The sequence below is a fragment of the Lytechinus pictus genome, chromosome 10, assembly GCF_037042905.1.
Source record: "Lytechinus pictus isolate F3 Inbred chromosome 10, Lp3.0, whole genome shotgun sequence".
Lineage (NCBI taxonomy): Eukaryota > Metazoa > Echinodermata > Echinoidea > Temnopleuroida > Toxopneustidae > Lytechinus > Lytechinus pictus.
Genome location: NC_087254.1, coordinates 23,026,070 through 23,049,220, shown reverse-complemented (window position 1 = coordinate 23,049,220; position 23,151 = coordinate 23,026,070). Strand labels below are relative to the sequence as shown.

The window sequence follows — 23,151 nt, the reverse complement described above, 5'->3', positions numbered from 1 at the left end:
ACAAAAATCCACTTTACAATAAATATAAAATTGGCCATAGGTATCAATTTATTGTCTCAACTTTTTTAAACACATTATTAATAATCAATGTTTTCTTTTCTCTTTTAATTTATCTACTGGCATTTACTTCTTGCAAAAAAGAAATAAATGAACATATACAACGTGAAACATATGTAAAAAGAATTCTTTTATACAAACCATAATCTATCATCGATGATGCATAGATGTGATTGTAGAAACAAAGAGAGAGAGAAAACATGAAGCAGTCAAAATCAAATAGGATTTCTAGTGCTGATAGAAATGTAAATTCAAAAGACAATCACAAAAGAAAAGAAATAAAAACAACAAAATCATCCCCATGAGAATTATGTCGTACTGATGATGGATTTAAGCACGAACTCAAAATTGAGCACAATATACAGAAAAAAATGTAATAACATAAACCAATATGAACATACTGCATCTATAATGAGGGTTGTTTACATAGCTTTCTTGCACTGTACCAGTGACTAATACAGATTTAATTCAATTCATTTATTTATTTTTTACATCTGTACAGATAACCGTGAGAATCGAAGAATCAGAGGAAACATGGAGATATCTTTTCTAGTCTTCTAATGTACATATAAAGCACTCTCCTTTCAAACATCATGTAGCGGTTGAGGGTTCTTTTTAAGCCCTGCACAAATTCATGGAATAATTTCTCCTATTATAACTTACAGCGGAAATTTACTCATTATCCTTTCTCTGAGCCTCTATCGTCATCAAGCACAAATGTGTAAAGTCTGTTTCCATTAGAGGTAACTTTCAAGAAATCCAACATATACTGTTATATATTCATGTTAACACTGTAACCAGAACGTGAGTAATAAAAACACAACAAAGCTGATCTCCATAAATACCTGCAATTTACAAATATAGAAAACAAACTGATTACATTATCCCTCAAATTAAAAACTAGTCTAATTTCTGCTTTAAAAGCCATTATTTATTGGACTTGTCCAAGGTTGAACTCACATTGCAACAAAAGGAACTTATGACATTGATGGTGCTACATAAGAACGGTGTACTTGATAAGATTACCGGTATTACAGAACCTATAAACAGGACTATATCAATTTCAACACATAATTGGGAAAATGTTGTGTAGGTAGGGAAATTTAGCATACAACTGGAATTCTATACAGCCTACATAATAATAAATTATGACACCTAAACCATCCAGTGAAGAAACAAACAAATCCAATATCTAGGACATCATCCTTTATTATATATCTCATGCCATTTTCCTTTATCTCTACACAACACATCTACTTTTCAAACACATTATTTTTCACTATAAAAACAGTGCTGACGTAAGACGGGTGGCAGGATACTAAATTCTGAGTTTATCTGCCATACTTGCAAATGATATCAATATCATCTTATTGAAAGATATTGACCTTTAGGGCTGTTTTATAAAGCTGTTTTGCCATCACACATGACTGGAACACCCTATCGATCTTAATCAGATTCTTGATTAATCTTGATATGCATCATAATATTCCTAGATAAAATTACTTATTGTTGATAACCATTTTTATGCAAAGTTTATTGTTTCTTGAATTTGAAACAAATTTTGAGAAATTAATTGAGCACAATACACCAGTCATTCAGTTGTACATGATTTTACTAACAGCTTCATAAACAGTCCCCATGGAAAGGCAAAAAAAAGATAATTTTCAATTATCCTACAAACCATTATTTCACTTGTCTCTTTATTTTGGATTTTGAGTAATTATAGTAATATATCGTGTACAAAATTATTATCTTATGAATATTTATGTATGCCCTGCTTTTTCTGTTTACTCAGATATATCCTTGGTGCTTTTTTTTCTATTTTTTTTTCTATTTCTTTAAATGATAAATAAAGCAATGATTTACTAAATGTGTGTGAAATATATTCACATCATATTGGGTGCGCTACATTGGAATATCACTTAACATACAGTAGTGCATCCACCTTGCAGTATTCATGTAACTGCAGGTATTCACAATACGTGTGAATTATGAATATACCAAGACGGCCAATAGCACTATCATATACGGCAACAAAAATACCTGTGGAGGGCAGCAGCATACAGACTATTCAAAACGGTTGAATATTTGTAAAGCAAGCCATAGTTATCTGCACAAATGAAATTAAATATCAATATTTTATTGTTTGAAATGAACTCTGAAAATAGAAATACTCGGAAATCCTTTTTGCCCAATTGATCATGGGCCTGGCAGCCAATGTGCAGCACCAGATCGATGAGGCTCTATCACTTGGATTGTTGAACGCCAAACAGGGTAGCAGCAACTCCCATCTTTTAACGTCTTTTGGTCTGACGCGGCCAGGGTTTGATCTCCAGACCTCCCGGTTGTGAGACGGACGCTCTACCAACTGAGCCAACACTCCAGTATTGTTCAACTTTCCAGTAGATATATTCCCAATTTCTGGTACAGAATTTTTCAAATTTCCCTCTAATTCCTCATTTCCAGTAGAGAGAAATTGACTCCATTTCAAGTATAGAGAATATTTCCATATTTCTAGTATAGAGGATTTTTCTCCATTTAAAGGAGCTATTTTCCTCCATTTCCAGTATACAGAAGTTATTTCCCCATTTTAGTAAAGATAATTTTCTCCATTTCCAGTACAGATTTTTTTCTCCAATTTTCAGTATAGAAAATTCATTTATCCATTTCAACTACAGAGAATTTTTCCCATTTCCAGAACAGAGCATTTTTCCATTTCCAGTACAGAGAATTTTTCCCATTTCAAGTACAGAGAATTTTTCCCATTTCCAGAAAAGAGAACTTTTCTCCAATTCCAGTATAAAGAATTTCCCTCCAATTCCAGTAGAGAGAAATCTTCCCCATTCTATATGCATAGCAGATTAGCCAGTTTAACCTAGGAAGTAAAAGTCAACCTTGGAGTGTATGCAACACATGTGTGAACTAGAAGAGATCCCACTTTACAATAATAACTGAGAATTCTGTTGTATTTAATTGATATTAAGGTCTGTTGGTCCTGGTGAATCACCTTCCGAAATGCATTTGGACCATTTCTTTCATGTCTGCATTTTGAAAAACCTTCACTTCCACGAGCAACGAAATAACGATTGAACTAAACATTTCTTCAAAAAAATGATTCTTGGGGAAAATGACGTTGATTAATTCTAATCCACCCTGAGATTAACATAATTAAGTGAAAAAAAATCACCAAGTTGAGAGACCATTGACCTATATACAACATAAACAGAGAGATGCGTCCTTTTGCCTCTAAAGAAAAGAAAAAGGTAATGTGTTCACACAAATATTAATAAGGTGTGCAATGAATACTCCTTGGACAAAAAGAAGCATATACAAACAGAAATCCCACCATGAGACCTAGTATTGCCGTTTCATGTTTGACTCAACAATTTTTTTTTTCTCTCTCTAAAAATGGCTCAATTTCCTGGTAATTGTAGTTATAATGGTTCAATACCAAAACAAGATGTGCCGGTAGAACACTGATGGAATTAAGTGTTCAATTGATAAAATAAACATATTTTAAAGCATCAAGAGGTGAAAAGGGAAGGCTGCAAATGGACTAGCCACACAAACTCTACAAGTGCCGATAATAGAATCAAACTCCCCAGGTGAAGTTGCCCTGTAGATTGATTAAACTTGATGATTCTCTTTTGATATACTTACTCCTTTTCTGGATAGTGTAGTTCTAAATGAATAATACCAACTAAAATGCAATGTGATAAAATAAATAGAATTAAAATACAAGTACCTCTAGTATCTAATTGACTTTCATTACTAGGGTACATTGAAGGTTATAATGGTGAGAAAGTTTAATGTTAGATGTAGCAAAATATGTACCAGCAAGTGATCACTCTACAAATTTGAAAGAAGGAATTAGGGCCAGGTTTTATCAAGTACTTCTTAAAATTTCCTCAGTGCCAATCAAACTGCACTGAATCATTACGAAGTAGCTTTGTTATCAACTTGGCATTGACAAAATAAAAATAAAATTGGAACAAAGCCAGGATGAGTTGGATGAAAAAGAGGAGACTCTTTTAACTCCTCCACACCCCCCCCCCCCCTTTGCCACCTATTTTGAATCTTGAAGGATGGTTCTTGGCTAGGTGACACAGATATTAATGAATGATCATAAGAAAGATAGGTGTTTTCTTTTTTTATTGCTCATCATTATGATATGCAATAAATTTGTACAATTCAAGAGTGTGATCCATTGCTAAGCTTCATGTTACTGAGCGATAGCACCGTAAACAAATCTTGGCGATTAATTTTAAGTAGTCCACTAATATTTCCTTCGTCAAAGATCCAAGTATAGTCCACCATATTTATACTGTATCAGCCAGGCACTCATAATATCTAGCATTTTCATCTCCAAGATAGTCATTGCAAAAGAAATAATTTCATTATTTTACTGCGTTTTCATTTACTCGATAAATGGATAGCAGGACATGAAATATTCTGCTGCCGCTAAAATACAAAATTTGCAGATTCGAAGTAGAACATAGCTGAAAAATACAGTGTATACAACATATGTTCCTATATTGTTTTCACATAACACTTACTTCTTTGAATTTGAAGTTACGACAGTGTCCCTACATTTGAATTTGGGTAGATTTGACTGTAGGTGCTCATTACAAGAGGGTTAAGCCAAACACACCACATGGGTGATTTAGCTTAATATGGATAGCGTAATTACACAATGTGGGCGTGTCCGACAGCCTCCTATAGTAGCCATTATCATACAAAGAAAATCTATTGACTTGTCACAGTGGGGACCATGCAAATGATAATAGCTAGCCAGGCAGGGTTTTTTTCGATATCCTGATGCTGCTTGTCATTTACATGGTCAATACACATCTGGAGCCCATCTTACAAAGAGATATACGATTGATCCAATCAATCGTAACTCTATGGAAATCCATCAGTGTCATATTTTTTTCTACAGGAAATTTGCAAAGTGTCTTTTGTAAACAAAGGAAAACACACAAATTTGTCAAGAAATCAATGACTTTATGGATATACATTCATATCAAGAAAATTTTTTGATCAAACATACATTTCATATGTTGACTTTGCTGGCTTTCCATAGTTACAATTGATCGCATCAATCACAACTCTTTGGAAGACGGGGCCCTGATGTGAAAAGGATATAATATGCAATCATTTATACAGATTATTTTCATATATGTCATCCTTTCTTCAAATGTTACAAAGATCTTCGAGAGCACATGAAACACTTCATGGTCTCCAAGTCGGTCATAAAATGATGTGAAAGTTACTAAACATATTTACTTATGACATACATTCCACGCAAATTTCTAGGAGAGGACTACAACTATAGGCTTAACTAGGGAGGACCTCTATTCAAAACTTCAGTGCAACTACAGTGCAACTTACATCACGGTTTGAATATGTTGTTTAACTATGGGCAGCCAATTGTGACACAACTTGGTGATAGAAGATACATGAATGCACTACTAACCATCAGTTTGGGTACTCAATTATTGATGGCTGTCCAAGAATGACAAACTAAAATATTGTCATCAACAATTTAGATATGAAACAAAGAATATAGAGAAGAAATAAAAATATACAATATAAAAGTGTTCATGGTCTTGGCTTTCTCTAGTTAAAAACAAAGATCTCTGAGGTGAACATAAAACCATAAATTACATTATAACGAAAAGCCATATTGAAGGAATAATTAAAGTGCTTATCCTTCCATGTAAACAATTGCATTCTTTTCTTTACCTTGTCTAAGTTTTCCCCCAATGAAGGTCATGAATAATTTAAATGAGAGGAGAATGGCATAAGGTAACATTTCCTGAAAGATAAGTTGGTTCTGTGAAAGCTATCACTTGGGTTTCAGGGTCTTAAACATCATTGCTTGATATAAAACTTTTTCACACCGAATCTGGCCCGGGTCATTGTATTCCACACCCTAAAGTATATACGACCAATGATTTGGAAACCATAACATGGGGTGTGTTTGCTGTAAACAGTTCCATTGAAACAAATGAAGGAACATTTCATTTCCCACCATTTTTAAAGAACCGGTATGCAGGGATAAGCCCCAGACAATGGCCTGGACCATGTTTTGTGTGCGCCTGTGCTTAAGGTGCATCAGGTCCTCCTGCGTCGCACTTGCAGAATCCTCCGTTGGCAGCTTGAAGCTCTTTGGTTTTCAAATCCTCCTTCTCTGGCTCCTCTGTCCACTAATCCATCTATCCATCCATCTTTTCTCTATCTGCTTCTGTTCATCGAAACCTCCATCATGATATGCCCATTAATATTTATATCTATGTAAATTCTAAGAGTCTTGAGGTCCAGCGTTGGTATGGCTGGGTCTAGAAGTGTTTGTCAGTTCAAGATCTTGATGGGTTTTTCCACATAGTTGTAGCGTGGTCTCTTGTTCTTGTTGACATGGTCAAGGCCAAGCCATGGCCTGGGTTGGGGGTTAGCTGTAGCAGAGAGAGAGAGAGAGAGTAGAGATGAACGAAAAGGTTTTGAAGGCTCAATAGCAAACATCAATCCTTTTTACTGAAGAAAAATGGTTCTACACTTCAAGAATTTGAGATTCTACAAATAATTTCATATTAAACCATCCCCCCCCCAAAAAAAAATAGATGGGATTCTTGACTTAACGCAATTAAACTATATGCCCCCGCCATTGCCAGACTAAGAATATTTTACACACCTTACATCCGAAATTATCAAATGAACTTATGTGACCTACGACCTCATGACCCCAAAATCTAATCAATTCGTTTTCACTCCTATATGCATACTTGAACCAAGTTTCATCTTGATCAAGCAAACTCTTCTCTAGTTGTCACAAGAATGAAAACGAGAAGGACGACCCAACAACTAGAAAACATAATGCCTCCAGCAACTACCTATGGGAGGTAGAGGCACAAAATCATCCAAGGTTCAAAATCAATGTCACTTGGGACAGCATGCTGGAAATAGTTGCAGGGTGACATTTAAAGTTTGTTATTTCTTAATGAAATTTCAGATTCTACCCAATTATTAGCCTTCATGTGTGGCTCCTACTTTGCCCTTAAAATCTACCCCACAGTATAACACAATAACCATATATATTTCCTGGCAATCTAACATTGAGTCACGATTCTCTCCCTAAGAAAAACTCAGGCATCCAAGCTCTCCTTAATCTTCACCATTTTATTACTGCAGGTGGAATTTATATATATTGGTCCCATACAATATCATGACAATCTACTTACTTGCATGTCCCTGTGGCTGGAAGTCTTTCAGTCGTACTGAGTACTCTTGGTCTGAGGGAAATAAAATAAGTAACATAGATTAGGAAAAATATACTATGAACTTTATACAGAGAAAAAGCCCATTGCCTTAACTTATGATTATTTTCCATCATATCTTAAATGAAAAAAAAAAAAAATTGAAGGTCATAAAATATCTATTTTCAACATCAAGGTTCCTTCAGACTGAGTTGATAGGGGTTGATAAAGCATCTGAAATATATATGCAGAATTGCCAACCTTGTGCAACTCCCCCCCCCCCCCCCCCCCCAAAAAAAAAGGGGGAATCATAATGCCAGAAAAAAGGAACCTAACAAAAAAAAGGAACTTCTAAACACAACCCTTAAAACAAGACCTGCCAACCTCTGGAAATGAGAAACTTTATACAGTGATGCTAAAGACTGAACTTTGAAATACTGACACACAAACGACCTTTAGTTTAGTTACCTGAAATTACATTCATCCAATTGCCTAAACTTGTGTAAGTTTTATGAAATAAGAGACATGTAGAAACAATTTACCTCAAAATGATACAATTTTGTTTTAAGAAATTTAGAAAATCATATTCTATGAAGAAAAAAGAGTTATGGTTTGCAGCTCTGCACACGTAACCAAACTATTCTGCCTCATACTACAATCACCTACTTCCACAATAGTCTATGTAATATGAACTTAGGGCTTTCATCAAGGCACAAATACTTTATTGTGTAATAAACTCACCTTCCCCGATGTATGTCTGTCTACCCATCATTACTATTGCAAACTTGATCTGCACAAGCAAAAAATTGGTAAAAGCAGAATGGGTTAAATAACAGATCTATATATAATACATACAGAATAATACATAACCTTGATTACCTGTAAGCTATTTAGGTACATGTATTACTGATAATACTATCCATCTTCTTGCATTGCTGACTGTAAAATTAAGGTATTTATTATCCCTTTTATGTGGTATATGGTACCAGGCTAATAATGATATTATTTGATTAAGTCTAGAAATTTTTATCAAAGACATATGAAAATAGCAATGTTACTGAATTTTCAAATTTTGAATCATTTCGGAAAAACTTTGTATACATGATCACATGAGCGATTTATATACTTGAAGCATTATTTGATAATCAGTCATTCTTCAAATTGGTATCAATATTTCTTTCAATTTTCCTTTTTTTTCTGTTGAAGCATAGATTGGTGACGAATATCTTGTGAAGATAGAAATTGCCAATTCATATGTTAAAACAGCAATTACGATTCCAATTCAAACAATTAAGTGAATAAATGAATTTTCTGTTATAAAATACTTTTACAATCTTCAGCATTGAAAATAAGATACCGATATATGTTGCATGATAAGACTATTGGACCAAACCCCATTTTTGCAAGTAAATTAGAAAACTTTTATCATTGAGAAATTACTGTTTGCAGTGTACAGTGCAACTTTTGCAACACTTTATTTCGGTTGCTTTTTTTTAGCATTACCAATACTGTTAATTTGTCAAGATCAATATTACCTTTTCAATCTCCTTCTCGGAGACGTCTAGTTGCTCTCGTATCCTCTCTTTGATGTTAGAGAATGCTTCACCCTGTCAATCACAAAATGACTGAATTTTAATACTCGTTGTAATACTCATTACAAACCAGACTTCATTAATCCTGTATGCTGATTGGTTGAAATTGGTGTTATATCTTTTAACTATACCCCAGTTAATTAATGCAAGGGTCATATGTAATTTTGACTGTGATCCTAACTGGTCTATGTGTGTGAGATGAGTGCATGCAAACAGATCAGTTGCTGTGTGCATGCACTTTCGTCCTTTCGCCCACAGAATATTCTTTGTTATTACACTTCAACGTCCAAACACCTTTTAGATTTTCATATAAATGTCCAATGAAATAGTTGTAACTAATTGACTTTTGGATTCTGTAACTCAGTAGGCTTTGGATTGGGACCACTAGGTTGTAGAAAACAAAATTAACAAAATTAATTAACAAAATTAATTACAGCAATACACAGCAACTCCTACATTCTTGGCCACTTATTGCCTGAATTTGACCAAACTTGGGACTCTCTTGGCCTATCATGTATACTATAAGAGGGTCTAAGTAGATTCATGATTTGATTTTTAATTTACGGTTTCACGACATTTGCTCCGGCAACAATTGCTCCAATGGAAAATCGGCAGGTTAAGCCAAACATAAAATCCAACCTCCATAACTAAATAAACCCTAATCATCTTCACATTATTCTGAACCAAAACTTCTTTTACAATCCTAACTCTAATCCTATGCCCTCTGAGATATCAAGACTGGAGAGAATGTCGCAGGAGCAATTGTTGTGTCACCTCAATTTACACATAATTATCATCATACCAATTTACCAATTTTATATAAATTTTCCAAAATTACTAATTTTCTTGTTTATATTCATTGAATTCTTACTGAAATCTTCTCAGTTGATATTTTGAGTCATAATTCATATCATAATTCATAAATGTGAAAAGTCTTATTTGGTGTATCTTTTTAACATTGATCAAATTTGTTTTATCATGAACAAATGCTAACTTTGGGGCAAAATCAGAGTGTGTTCTTACCTCTCTTAACCTAACAAAGAATGGTGTACCAAATGTGTTGTAAAGGTCCTTCTGGAAGTGAGCTACACATACTATCATCTCATCATCACTTAACTTGTATTGGTCTTGAGGAATTTCCTGAAAATTAAAAGAATATACAACATATGAAATGCAGGCAAAATCTTTTTTACATGTTAGCATGAGTTTGAAACACTAAAGCACCATTTTCAATCATCTTTGATGAATGGGTGATTGATTGATTGATTGATTTTTTTTTTTTAATGAACTGCATTCCTAATGAAGAAATAATTAAATGACTGAATGATGGAATGGATAAGGGTTGGATAGATGGATGAGTGAATAGATGGACAAATGAATTGAACAAAGATAGAATGAACTGTATTCTGAATGAATTGGTGAATGAATGATTCAGAGAGTGAATGAATGGATCAAAGTGAATGAATAAATAAATGAATGAATCAATCAATGAACATTTGAATGAGAGAATGAACGATGGATAGTACTCACTTCTAATCTGAACATCTTGTTTCCCTGCAAGGCTAGGTTCTCTATAGGTGTATCTTCTGCAAACTGCTGGAAGACTTTGTTACTGATGATATCTAATAACCTGAAAGCAGCAAAACCAATAACCATCAAACTTCTGAAACTTCTGCAAGCTTAAAATCGAACATAATCTTAACCCAGCGGTATATTGAAAAGTCTCATTAGCAATAACTTACAAACAACTTGTTTGAAAATTAGTGTGAATCAAAACTTTGATGTCCATCATAACGACATAAATCTAACTCTTGGACGAATCAAGTTAAACATGGGAAACTGAAGCAAGCTCTGAACACCAGCCAGAGGTGCCAAAAATGAATGAAAAACATTTTTTTTAAATCTCCATGGAACAAAAATAAAAAAAATTTGGGGGGGGGGGGGGGAATTATGTGTAATGAACAGTCATGGGCAAATGCCATTCTTTACTGCATGAGCAAAAATGCTTTAGAGAGAATTAAGGACTCACCTTAGTTTTCCAGTTCCATTTTCTGCAAGTTGTACATGTTTCTTAGCCTCTTCTAACATGTCTCTGACCGTGTCTGTCTTGTTAGGATATAGTACAACCTCCTGCAATTACATGAAACATGCAAGGGAATTACAGAGGGGAATAAGAATTTTTTTTCTCCTCATTTTCATCCAATGGGCAACTTATAAATCAACATTTGAAAAATAAAAATACACTAATCAAATAGTTGTTTCTACATACTGAATTTCAAAACAAATTCTGCTCTTTTCCCCAAGCATTACTGTGCATATATAGTTCTTCAATGCAACAAATTTGTATTGACTTTGTATTTAGAGGAATCAGAGAAAGAAATATAAAATGATGCTGTGAATTGTTATGTTAGTTGAGTAAACCAGTTTTATTCTTCTCCCGGCAGAAGATGACTGTGCATATTATGGAATGGAACAACATATCACGCTGGTAAGGAGATCACAATATTTTATTTATTGATTGATTGATAAATTGATTTGATTTCTCATGATAAAACACAGAGGCTCATATTCTGAAGTCAGGTTTAACTTAGACCACGGTCTAACTCTGTACTAAAATTATGGGAGGCCAAATGTGTTAAAGTCTTTATGAAGTTGTATGTTTCTTATGTTTACTGCGCTCTTTCCTGATTCATCGATGGTGAAGACAATCATCTATTTATACTTCCTAGACAATCATGAATGATTTGAGAGCAAAATGAGCTGAAATATGATGTCTCTACTGTTAGTGATTTCTGTAAAAATTGGCTACCCATACTTAAACCACAACTTTAAACCTGAGTTTATCCGACTTCAGAATACGGGCCTAAGTGTTACATAAAAACATGCACATTGCACACATCCTCCAGGAATTTAATAAAATTGATCTAAATTACTTACCATCTCTTTGAGTTTATCTGTGACCCATATACACTTGAATTGTCTCTTATTCTCTAGCTCATCTATCTTGATATTTAACTGTATATCAAAAAGAAATAGTAAGAAAGTAACTCTATGAATTCAAATACTATAAGAAAAAGCTATATCATCAACATGAAAAAAAAAGGATTGTTGTGATGTAGATAATCATTGTTCAAAAAGCAACTTAGGGAGTGTTTAATGTCAGTGATTCTCACTAATTTGATTCAAGGATGATGGAAGCTTATAACAATAATCAGTCAAAAAAAAAATAACTACTGTTAATTAAAATTCTTAAAGCATCTAAACTTATAAATAATATATAAAAATATCTTGTAGGTCCCCCCCCCCCAAATAATGCAAATTATAAATTTTACATCTGGGTCCCGTAACAAAAAATGTTTGGGTCCAATTGACAATTAAATACCTTATTCAGTGATTTATGTTTGCACTTTGAAAGACGTTATTATTCACAATAAACAGAAAATGGAATTTATGTACCTAAACATAGTCTTAATCACTGTCTTTGAAAACTGTGTTTCTAGGATAAAGAAGTGTAGATTGAATGCAACCATGCATACTCACCATCTGATAGTAGAGTTTCCTAGGTTGTCTTGACTTGGTGGGTGGTAAGAGATCTCGTAATGAACCTTCATATGTACATCTTAGAGGATGACCAGGCCCATCTCTGTGACTAAAGCAATCAGGAGGCGCAGATCAGTCAAAGGGTAGGTTAGAATAACATATTTGAACCATTGTCATCATCACCATCAATATTATTATGATCACCATTATCGCCATCATCATCACCATCGTCATCATCGTCATGAACATCATCATCATCATCACCATCCCCATCACCATCATCATCATCTTATATAAAGATGCAATGTTAGTAGAACAGTTCATTATCATCTATCATCATTGTCATGTCATCATCATGATCATTATCATTACCATCATCATTATCATCATCATCATCATTATCATCATCATCATCATCATCATCATAACCATCGTCATCATCGTCATCATCATCATCATCATCATCATAATCATCATAACCATCATCGTCATCATCATCATAATCATCACCACCATTAGCACTCTCATCTTCCTCCTCATCATACCATCATCCTCACCATCATTAACATCGTCATCAACATTATCTTCATCATGATTTTCATCATGATTTCCATCACAATCATCACCATCATCAGCAGCTCCACATCATCTTGGTAGTGGACCATTTTTTAATATTCTCCTAAAATATCATGGAAAGATAATTCGTGAAAGGAAAATCTGTAATTTCCACAATTATTCCTTTCTCAGTAAATGGATTTGAAGCTCACCCTTGACTCTTGAAGAACTGTAGTAACATCACATCCGTGTCTAGATGTTGAGCTACTGCCTTGGCAAACTGGAAGTAGTTCATCTTGTTGGAGAGAATCAACGTGAAACCAGGATCTCGAGGGTTGGTCTTGTCACAGAACGTCACCTCCTCCCGGCAGAAGAGGTCCCGGAAGTAGTCTTTGGCTGTCGGCAGGTCATATTGCATCTTTTCGGGATCATCCCTGAATAAAAATATGGGCATGACAGGATTAAATACGGGCAATTCCATTAAATGTGTACGTCCGTATCCTTATTTGTTTTTGTATCTATACTACTTTGAACCCCCCTCCCCCTGAAAATGACCCCAACATAATTATCCATGTTGGCCTTGCAAAGACAGCATTCCCAGGAAGTGGACAAAGTTCAAACATTGTGTGCATGCAGGCAAGCAAGCCTCAAACAATCACAGCAATAATCTCTGTAAAGTGTGAAAAGAGGTGTTACCCTGATGTAATAAGTGCTATATGAAAGTAGAATTATCTTTTTTTTTTTAAAGCATCCTGTTTCCTTACCTTTGGAATACAAGAATATCACCATCCATGAGCTCATCTAAACCTTTGTCCATCTGTTGACTCAGGTCTTCAATTTTCTCTGTTAGATTAGGTTTCACTTCCTAGATTGAAAAGACAATACAAGAAACATGGATGATATGCCTTCAATCGTGCTACAAGTTGTTTTTAATGCAAAAATGCCTACAAAATTCACTTTGAAGGAGTATCTGCAACACTCTTGTATTTCATTCATAGTCTGAATACTAATATGAAACAACAATGCATGTTGTGGATTTAGGGGTGTACAGACGTAAACAGCACCCCCATAAAGTTTAGCTGTTGAACATACGGGTGGTTATTATAACTGATTTCATTGATTAGTTTATTATTATTATTTGTTTTCGCATCACCTGTGCCTGGGAGGCGAAAAGCGAACTAAATCACTGTGACCCGCAGGTCTTTCCTCCCGATATGACTGATTTGGGGAGTGCAGGTGGACCACTACACCGGGGTTTCCCCTACTCTTATTCGAATAGTGCAGTGGGTTCTTAACTAGCAAAGGTAGTGACTCTCCTCTACACGGAGCCTCAATGTAACGTCCTATCCGAGGGATGGAGTGTTTTCCACTGTAACATAGCCTGCATCTATGGAACAGGGGGTAGACGTTTAAACACAATGCACTGGCTTCAGTTATCCGCACGAGGTGGACTCGAACCCATGATCTCTGGTTCGACAGGCAGACACTTTACCGACTGAGCCAACTTCGCTCTCACTTTTTTTTTTATCAGTTTGTGTGATCAATCATTCAAATCAAGGTTATAACCAATAGTTAAGCTTTTGTGATATGGCAAAGGACAATGGAGAAGTTCGGAACAAAGCTCTACATTTGATGTCACATCGATACATCTGTACATGAACAGAAATATCCACATCCCAAGATCACAGCTATATATCTCACCTCATATAGAATGAGTTCCGTTGACTCCGGGAAGCCTGCTCTCTCATTCATCAATGGAACCAGTGCCTCTATTCAATACATAAGATAAATATAGAATGCATTCAATCCAACCTCAAACATGGGTAAGCTGGTGTAATTTGCATTATCTGCTATACCAGATTGATTGTGATACTGTCAATATTAATAATAATAATAAATAATATAGGATTTGTATAGCGCACATATCCACCTTGCTAGGTGCTCAAGGCGCTCCTATATTACCCCGGCTAAGCTAGTCTACCGATTCTGGTGCGCACAGCTTTTTGAGAAATACTTCCCGCCGGTACCCATTTACCTCACCTGGGTCGAGTGCAGCACAGTGTGGATAAATTTCTTGGAGGAAAACACGCCATGGCTAGGATTTGAATCCACGACCCTCTGTTTCAAAGGCGAGAGTCAGAACCACTAGACCACGACCCCCTCACATTTATGCCACAGTCACACTGGAAAAATAATCTCCAGAATGACCAAAATCTATTACATTATTCCAATGACATACCACTGGTAGGTTTCAAGTTGATTTTGTTGGTATAGCTGTAGCATTATGATGCGATTAGCCCAAAACCAGACAGGTCAAATTACAGGATCTTGGCGGTTATTTCTGGTGCACATGCTTCATGCATGAAGCTAAATACCACAGTAAATATATCGGCCAAGTGATCTGTGATCGTAACAGAGTTTGGAAGCAAGAATTTTGACTACTACCCAAAAGGAGCAATGTGGATCAGTTGTAATTACGCCCTGTATTCTTTTTGTGCCAATAAGTTGAATGAGCTGATTACCAACTCAGAAAGAGTATGTCACAGAATTGTGATGAATTCCTGATTAATCTAGGCTGCTTGCTGTGTATCAGTTTATCAAGAACAGAACAATCTTTTTAATATTTGATATTAGTCAAACTGGCAATCCATCTAAATTTATAGGAAACATGATTGGTCTATTGATATACACAATAATCTCTTCAATACATTATCAATTTACATGTTTCCGTTTTAGAATGACAATCAAGCAAGCATCAAATAAACCTTTTCTTATTTCAAAATATACACAAAGTGTAGATCTCATACAATGATATAAAACACACATTCGTCACCTTACAGATTATCAAAGTTTTTGCTATGACTGATCAGTAAACATCAATATATTACACATCACCCATAAAACTTACGTATTTTCGTTGTGATAGGGACATAAACATGTCCACAGAATGAAAGACTCTTTGTCTTGGGATCATAAAGCTTCAAAAACAGAAGAACGTCACCTAAAATTAAAGAAGAAAAAAAACGTAATTGTTGCACAGACTCTCCAATTTCATCGCAAGTAACAAAGATTGATGAACATGGGTTAAAAACGGACAAAATTTTTCTTCATATACACCAACTATGGTGATCTGCGATTGTTAGCTGACAAATATGGATATCCTAATGGTTTATTATGAATGGTATTACTATGTATTATGAGTAGTTTGGTCGTCATAGTATACCATTTGACAGCAAATCAAGGAATGGTTCAGTGTCATAGATAGAGAAGACAGAAATTAAGTAAATGTACGTGCATGAGCGGAAATCTGCCCCCAAAGGTAGGGGGGAACAGGGCCTGGAAAATTTTACAAGCAAAAAAAAGAAAGGTTTTCACCCAAAATGTAAGGTCATTTAATCCAAAATATAATTATTATTTCGATTGTGAAGTGATGTATTTTTCTCCATCATAAAAGACCAAAAATAGTAGGGGGGACATTTGATATTGTGTCCCTCCTAATATTTTTGGTAGGGGGGACACGTCCACAGATGGGATTTCCGCCCATGTGTACGTGTACATAATTTTTCTATTCAAACAGTTTTACAACCAAAATTCCACACAATGTTTTCAATTACAGCTCTCTGATTATGCAGACAACTTTTTTTTAAGAGAAGTGTTGCAAGAACATTTATTTATTTAAAAACAATACAAAAATAAAAGCTTTGCCAAGAAAGGGCACCACATAGGATAACCCCCCCCAAAAAAAAAAAAAAAAAATCTTATTCAGAAACAGTAAATGATATGTGTCATGTTCAATTTACTCTTGTAATTTCAACCAAGACTTAAAACTGATGTGTGTTTTGATTCATCCAGGAAGAAATGCAAATTACGAATAGAAATAAATCTGATCATTTGGACTTACTGTTTGAAACGGAGAACAGTTTCATGTCAAATCCAGGACGATTCTTCTGACTTAATTATTATTTTATGAATATCAACCACATGGCAATTCTATATGATAATCAGCCTTTTTGTAAATCTTACCCACACTTTTTCAATTTTATCAACTCATTTCATTCACTACTCAAGTCATGAAAATTTGAGGGAATTACACCTTTATTTATGAAATACAATATAAATCATTTCATGAAGGTCCTGCTTACAGAGAGTTGTATTTTGTTGAATGACCAGTTTGTACTCACTTTCTCTATCAAATGATGGTAAGCAGACTTGATGTGCTTCAGGATCCTGTGTCTCTAGGAATACTGTCCATACACTATCTCCATCGGCTACTTCATTCATCTGGGATCAACACAGAGTTTACAAAATAATCAGAAGGAAAGTTATGGTAATAATGATAAGATGAGTAGGAGGGGGAGGATGAAGAAAATAAGGCCGATGGGATTTTAGTAGGGAAATAGAAGAGGTAAAGTGAAACGTATCAAAATGGGAGGAGGTTAAAATAACAGAGAATGATGAGGAAAGGAATAAAAGAGAAAGGTGAAGAAGTATTGGGACAGGAGAATTAAAGAATAAGGAGGGAAGTCTCATATCATATTCAATTGACTTTGTACACTAAAAACATTGCTGGGCTTATGTGCCAAGCCTTTTCTAAGAACAATTCTTTTGACATAAGTTGTGCTCTAAGGTTTAAGTGACCCTACCACAAAATGCACTTCCTCATGTGGAGTGTTGAATGTAGACAACAATGCGACAATGCTCGGCAAGCCCAGAGAAACAAACTCCATTGAATATGATATTTTATCACCTGATTACACAATTGATCATCAAAAACAGAACTTGAACACCTTAAATAATAATAATAATAATAATAGCCAATTTTTATAAAGCACTTTTCCCAGAATGGCTCAAAGCGCGTTACAGCATATTATTACCCCGCTCATTGGATTCATTTCAATCCCGCACAAAAGTGCACAATTTCCACTCCCTGGGGAGCATTCCTTGCAGCCTCATTATGGCACTGGCAAAATCAAACATACAATATCTTTTGAATCCTACCAGGTACCCATTTAGCACCTGGGTCGAGAGTGGCAAAGTGTGGATTAACGCCTTGCCAAAGGACGCTAGACCGCGGTGGGATTCAAACACACGACCCTCTGTTTACAAGGTGAGAGTCAGAACCACTACACCACGGCTCTTCCACTATATATATATATATTCATTTTCTGGTGGGGTTCACTAGCTTTTGAGCACCACTGTATATGTGGTCATGATTAAAATCTACATTACTCATGGGTTTGAAAATCAATTGAAGTTGAATAATTTTACCTGTTTGACTGGATCATCATTCTCTAGTAACGTAGGCCTATACGTGTGATTGGTCCTTTGTGAGAAAGGCCAGATCCTGATCTGATCAGGCCGGAAACCCATTGATTGAGATAACATGTCTAACCCATCTGCAAGGCTTGCTGACTTCATTATCTTGAACTCTCTGTCAGAAGAAAAAATGTTACATATTGGAAATGTATCATTATTATAATATTAGTGTATGTGTTTATCAGAATTACCAACCTTCAGAAGAACAAATCTGTATTGTTTAACACCTAAATTTGATTTTTTTTCCCATCAAAATTCATATTTTCTCAATGTACCTCATAATACAACTTAACTTCTTATGCAGCAGGAATGCATAACTATTTACAAGCTACAATGCGGCCTACTTCTATGACTATTCTACGTCATTTCAGCACTTGCATACAAGTTTACATACTGTACAATATTACAATCCTATGAAAATAGCTCTTTAGCCCCCTTTTTTTCTAAACCACTCTTTGGCCCCAAATTCATACATTTTAGACGCCCTTTAATATTTTTGTATTCCTGTCATATTTTCGTGACAAATACTAATTTTCAAAACAGTTGGCAAAACAATATTTTCACTTCCTTGGCTTCCCATAATTTTAGCACAGACTGATTTAACATCTCTACGGAATATGAGCCTCAAGGTTTGGGGTGGTTGAGACGAGACTTACTTGAATCGTATTCTGTCAAAGTCAAAGAGATCATTTCCTTGATGACCGTAGAACTGATCTTCAGTGACCACTTGAACTGTCATGTACAAGTGTGCCTCTGTCCTCTCTTTTCTCCTTTGTGCTTCTAATTTCCTGTATAATGATAAAAGATAAACGGTCTTAAAACTCAATTTGAATGAATACAGGAATAAAAGAAGGTAAGCAAAATGAAAGAAAACAATTTCATTGAAAATGAGCAAAACTGACATGACATTTGCATGATGTTTACATCTTCAATTTCTCTAAAACAGTTAAGTGGAAGTTTGTAAAATTCATTGTACATGTAACTGAAGGTCAAATGTCTGATAAACTCGGCAAGAACAGTGTGAATACTTCAATTTAAAACTGTCTTACATGTCATTTAAGTTACTTGAAATGGCCCATTCTATACAAGTTTGCATTTCTTTATTCTTTTATTACAAATACAAAAGAAAATAAATATATCAAGTATCAACCAAACACAAACCAATCTAATTGGGTCACAAACAATTAGAAACACATTACAGAATATATTTTTTTCAGCATTTCATAATTGTGTTTTGAAAGGCATGCTTATAGACCACAAATAAAGGTATTGAATGCAACCACACACTAAACTGAATATAAAGAATGTCATTCTATAGTGTAAGATGGTTGCTTGAATGTAACCCAAATGTATATTTCTATCACTTACTTTTCTTCCTGTAACCTCCTCTTGAGTGTCTCTGGAATATGATCATCATGTAAATCCTTCAATACTTCATCTAAAATATTACAAAAAAAATGGAAGAAAATATAACTTACTAAACCCTACCTTAACTGGGCTATGTCAGACCAGGATATACTGGGGGGGGGGGGTCAATTTGACCCCCCCTTCAGATCTCGGCTGCTGATTGCGCGATAGACGCACAAATTTGCAAGCTACAAGCCTGTATAGTAAAATTTTCAATATACTTTTTTCATTTCATTTCGTTTACTCCATTTTTAACAATTACAGTTTGTTTTGTACATTTTGACATATAAATAACAAAACATATTTCAAGTATCCCTGTACAAAAATTATATTCAAGATTATTACATACCATCATATTCAAGATTATTACATACCATTGATAACATGCGTTGTAAAACCATGGCCCCTCATCACAAACTTACAAATGATCTTGCTGATCATTGTTTGAAAATAAATTATTCTTATAAAAAATAAGATCAATCACACTGCTTTGTTTTACAGGTCTTGGGCCCTCACTGCACAATGTTTAGCTAGAGGATACTCACTCATACAGCTATCTCGTATGTACACCAACATATATGCATTTGTACAATTTCTGACTGAGATGTCCTCATCATGACCACCAAAGTTGTTGTCTATTGCTTCCATTTTGGTACACCTGGAGACGACGTCATCATCAAATTTACACCACTGTACACAACAAAAGCAGAAAATGTGCAGTTGCCATTAGTCTTTGAAAAGGTGGAGCACAAGTACATCAAACGCTTTGGAGAAAATAAATTACAGTCAATGTATGAAGATGCTAACAAATATTGAAAGAATTTATACAGCTTTTTTGTGATGTGATGGCTTTGAAGTGCATTTAAGAGTAAAAGAACCAAGTGGAAAGCCCCTGGCAGTCTTGGCTGCATTACATGATTCAACAAAGAAGCACTGCTGATTTTGAAATCAACTAATCAAATAAGATGAATAATTTCTGATAATACAAATCATTCCAGTTTGTTGAACTCAAATGACGTTTGACCTTTACTTGGTGACCTGGAATTTCATTCATCTATTTGTCAATAATTGATAACAATAATATGTAAGATTTATGTGATAGGGACTTGTAGTTTTAATATTATCTTGTAATTTCAAAATAATAACCTTGGTTAAGTTTTTGATGATAATACCACAACATGTTCAAGTTAATTGAACCTAGATGACCTTTGACCTGGATTGTGTGACCTGAAACTAGTGCAAGATGATCACTGATACTTGATTATTCTTAAATCCATGTTTCATGAAATATATCCATATAATTTCAATGTTATGACATTTCAAATACTTAACCTTGGTTAAGATTTCAATGTCGCTGCTGTCATAAAAGCGATGCCTATATCTCGCTATGCAATGCAGATGAGACCAAAATGTTATTTCAATTCCTCCTTCTCCTCCTCCTTCACTTCCTTTTTCTCCTCCTCCTCCTCCATCCCTTTCACCTCACCTTGCCATCTCCTTGTGGATTAATGAAGCCTACATAATGCCCGCCATGGTTATCCCCACTGTGAACCAGCACAGAATGCAGCGTGTATTCGGCCGGAGTATCCTCCTGTTCCTTCATGAAGTTATCCAGGTTCAGCTTGAACGGAAACTCGTACCTAACGACAATAATAACAATGATTGTGAAAGTATATTGTGCAGATTCTATCTAGATATACTCAACAGCACATTACAATACATAGTAAAAGCAGGAGAACACAATAACAAAATAAGAAATATAATCAAGTCATAGCTAAAGGAAAACTCGGGATGTCTAATGTATTAATTAATGGTTTCCTGACATTTGCTCCCGCGACAATTGCTCAAATGGAAAATCTGCATGTTAAGACAAACATAAAACCCTAATCCTTATTTTTACATTATTTTGAAGCAAACTCTATTACAATCCTTATTCTAACCCTATGCCCTCTGAGATATTAAGACCGGAGCATATGTCGTGTCACCAAAAATACATGTACATTGCAATAGAAATTTATTTATTGAAAATTTTCTTAAAAGAGATTAAACAAAATCAATAGCAATCTTAACTCCAACAGCTAGAGGGTAATTGTTTCAAACAAGATTCCTTTGTTATAGTCCAGGGGTCAGCATCAGGCATAAACGCTAGGAATGAATAAGTTTCTTCTTTTATTTCTGTATGATGGGATAATATTATCCATTTATCAATGAATTAGTGATCTTTTTTTTACTTTAAAAAATTGGTTGGAAACATGATAATAACCCTTTCACAATAGTCTGCTACAAAAGTCCAATGTATGTATTTGTTGACCAATTAACCAATTATAATTTTCTTGTCAAGAAAAAGGGAAAGCTTACTTGGTACAAGAAACTTCTAACTTTACAGAATCAAACTGATTTAACCTCATTAAACGAAGTTAGATTTCATTTGTGTGACAGTGTGACCAAAGTTTCACAAAGAGTATTCCATGGGAGAATTCAATTTCATTTTTCTCTTCTTTTTTTTTCCTTCAAATTACCTGTCATTGATTTTGACATTGGAGTCTGTCTGTGGATCATACTGAAACCTCATCAGCTGCAAATGTAATACCGGTGGAAACTTGGTGAAGATGACTCCCTTCTCAGCCTCCTGTAATCATGAAAAGAAAGGGGAATGATTACATAAGTAGATGTTAATTGCCCCAATCATTAATACATGGCTCCATTCACATGTGAAAACAATCACCTATATCATATCAGGGGTCCCATGTGAAATTTGATGATATGCAAAGTTAGGAAAGACAAAAAATATCAGTTTAGTACATACAACTTTTTGCTCATCGATAAATACTACCAATCATGTATGACTGATATTTTTGTAATGAACTCAGGGCAACTTTCACAAAAATCAGAAGTGAAGAGAGGAAGGAGTTTTTCTTGAGGTCTGAATAAAATTTTGAATAGAAATGACTGCATTCAAAATATTTTCTTTAAATCGCACGTCAAAACGTGTTTTGCAAAAAAGAAATGTTAACATGTAATAACAGTAACACTATTAATCACCATCTGTCAAGCAATCAATCATTTAAGTCCTACTTGGCTTCACAAACAGCTGTATGACTTCAACATTGATGGAAGGAAAATTATTATTTTGTTTACCTGCATGCCATGTTCTCCTGCATCATATTTGTTCTCTCCATCCATTGTTTCCGTGGCAATGTAGTCTTTGAAGGATTCATATACTGAGAAGAAAAATTACAAAAAACAAGACCTCCATTGCAAAATTCATTTCAATATGAGGTCATCCAACATGCATGAAAGTTCACCAAACTAGTACTTATGCCGAAAAAATATTGTATTGTCATTTAGAAATATACACAGTAATAAATACATTTGTATAAGCTTAAATTTACAACATTTGTTATAAGGAATTACAAGGAATATATTATAAC

At 34.7% G+C, this 23,151-nt stretch overlaps 1 protein-coding gene across 2 annotated transcripts in view; it reads right to left on the bottom strand.

Moving 5' to 3' along the window:
• Positions 1-25: 25 nt before the first annotated feature.
• Positions 26-23,151, bottom strand: part of LOC135155686 (ubiquitin carboxyl-terminal hydrolase 7-like) — a 34,045-nt gene continuing 10,919 nt past the window's right edge. Inside the window, exons 10-30 of one of the 2 annotated variants that reach the window (XM_064105597.1) lie at positions 22,859-22,941; positions 22,240-22,349; positions 21,207-21,360; positions 20,266-20,410; positions 19,682-19,751; positions 18,970-19,101; positions 18,266-18,428; positions 17,179-17,278; positions 15,906-15,998; positions 14,699-14,766; positions 13,762-13,862; positions 13,210-13,431; positions 12,443-12,551; positions 11,840-11,917; positions 10,932-11,032; positions 10,433-10,532; positions 9,926-10,042; positions 8,846-8,917; positions 8,052-8,100; positions 7,296-7,346; positions 26-6,512 (exon numbers count right to left, since the gene is read on the bottom strand). In XM_064105597.1, coding sequence (XP_063961667.1) covers positions 6,412-6,512; positions 7,296-7,346; positions 8,052-8,100; positions 8,846-8,917; positions 9,926-10,042; positions 10,433-10,532; positions 10,932-11,032; positions 11,840-11,917; positions 12,443-12,551; positions 13,210-13,431; positions 13,762-13,862; positions 14,699-14,766; positions 15,906-15,998; positions 17,179-17,278; positions 18,266-18,428; positions 18,970-19,101; positions 19,682-19,751; positions 20,266-20,410; positions 21,207-21,360; positions 22,240-22,349; positions 22,859-22,941 — 2,219 coding nt within the window. In that variant the 3' untranslated portion in view covers positions 26-6,411. The remainder of the gene's footprint in view (positions 6,513-7,295; positions 7,347-8,051; positions 8,101-8,845; positions 8,918-9,925; positions 10,043-10,432; positions 10,533-10,931; positions 11,033-11,839; positions 11,918-12,442; positions 12,552-13,209; positions 13,432-13,761; positions 13,863-14,698; positions 14,767-15,905; positions 15,999-17,178; positions 17,279-18,265; positions 18,429-18,969; positions 19,102-19,681; positions 19,752-20,265; positions 20,411-21,206; positions 21,361-22,239; positions 22,350-22,858; positions 22,942-23,151) is intronic. The other variant, XM_064105598.1, reaches the window with a different exon arrangement.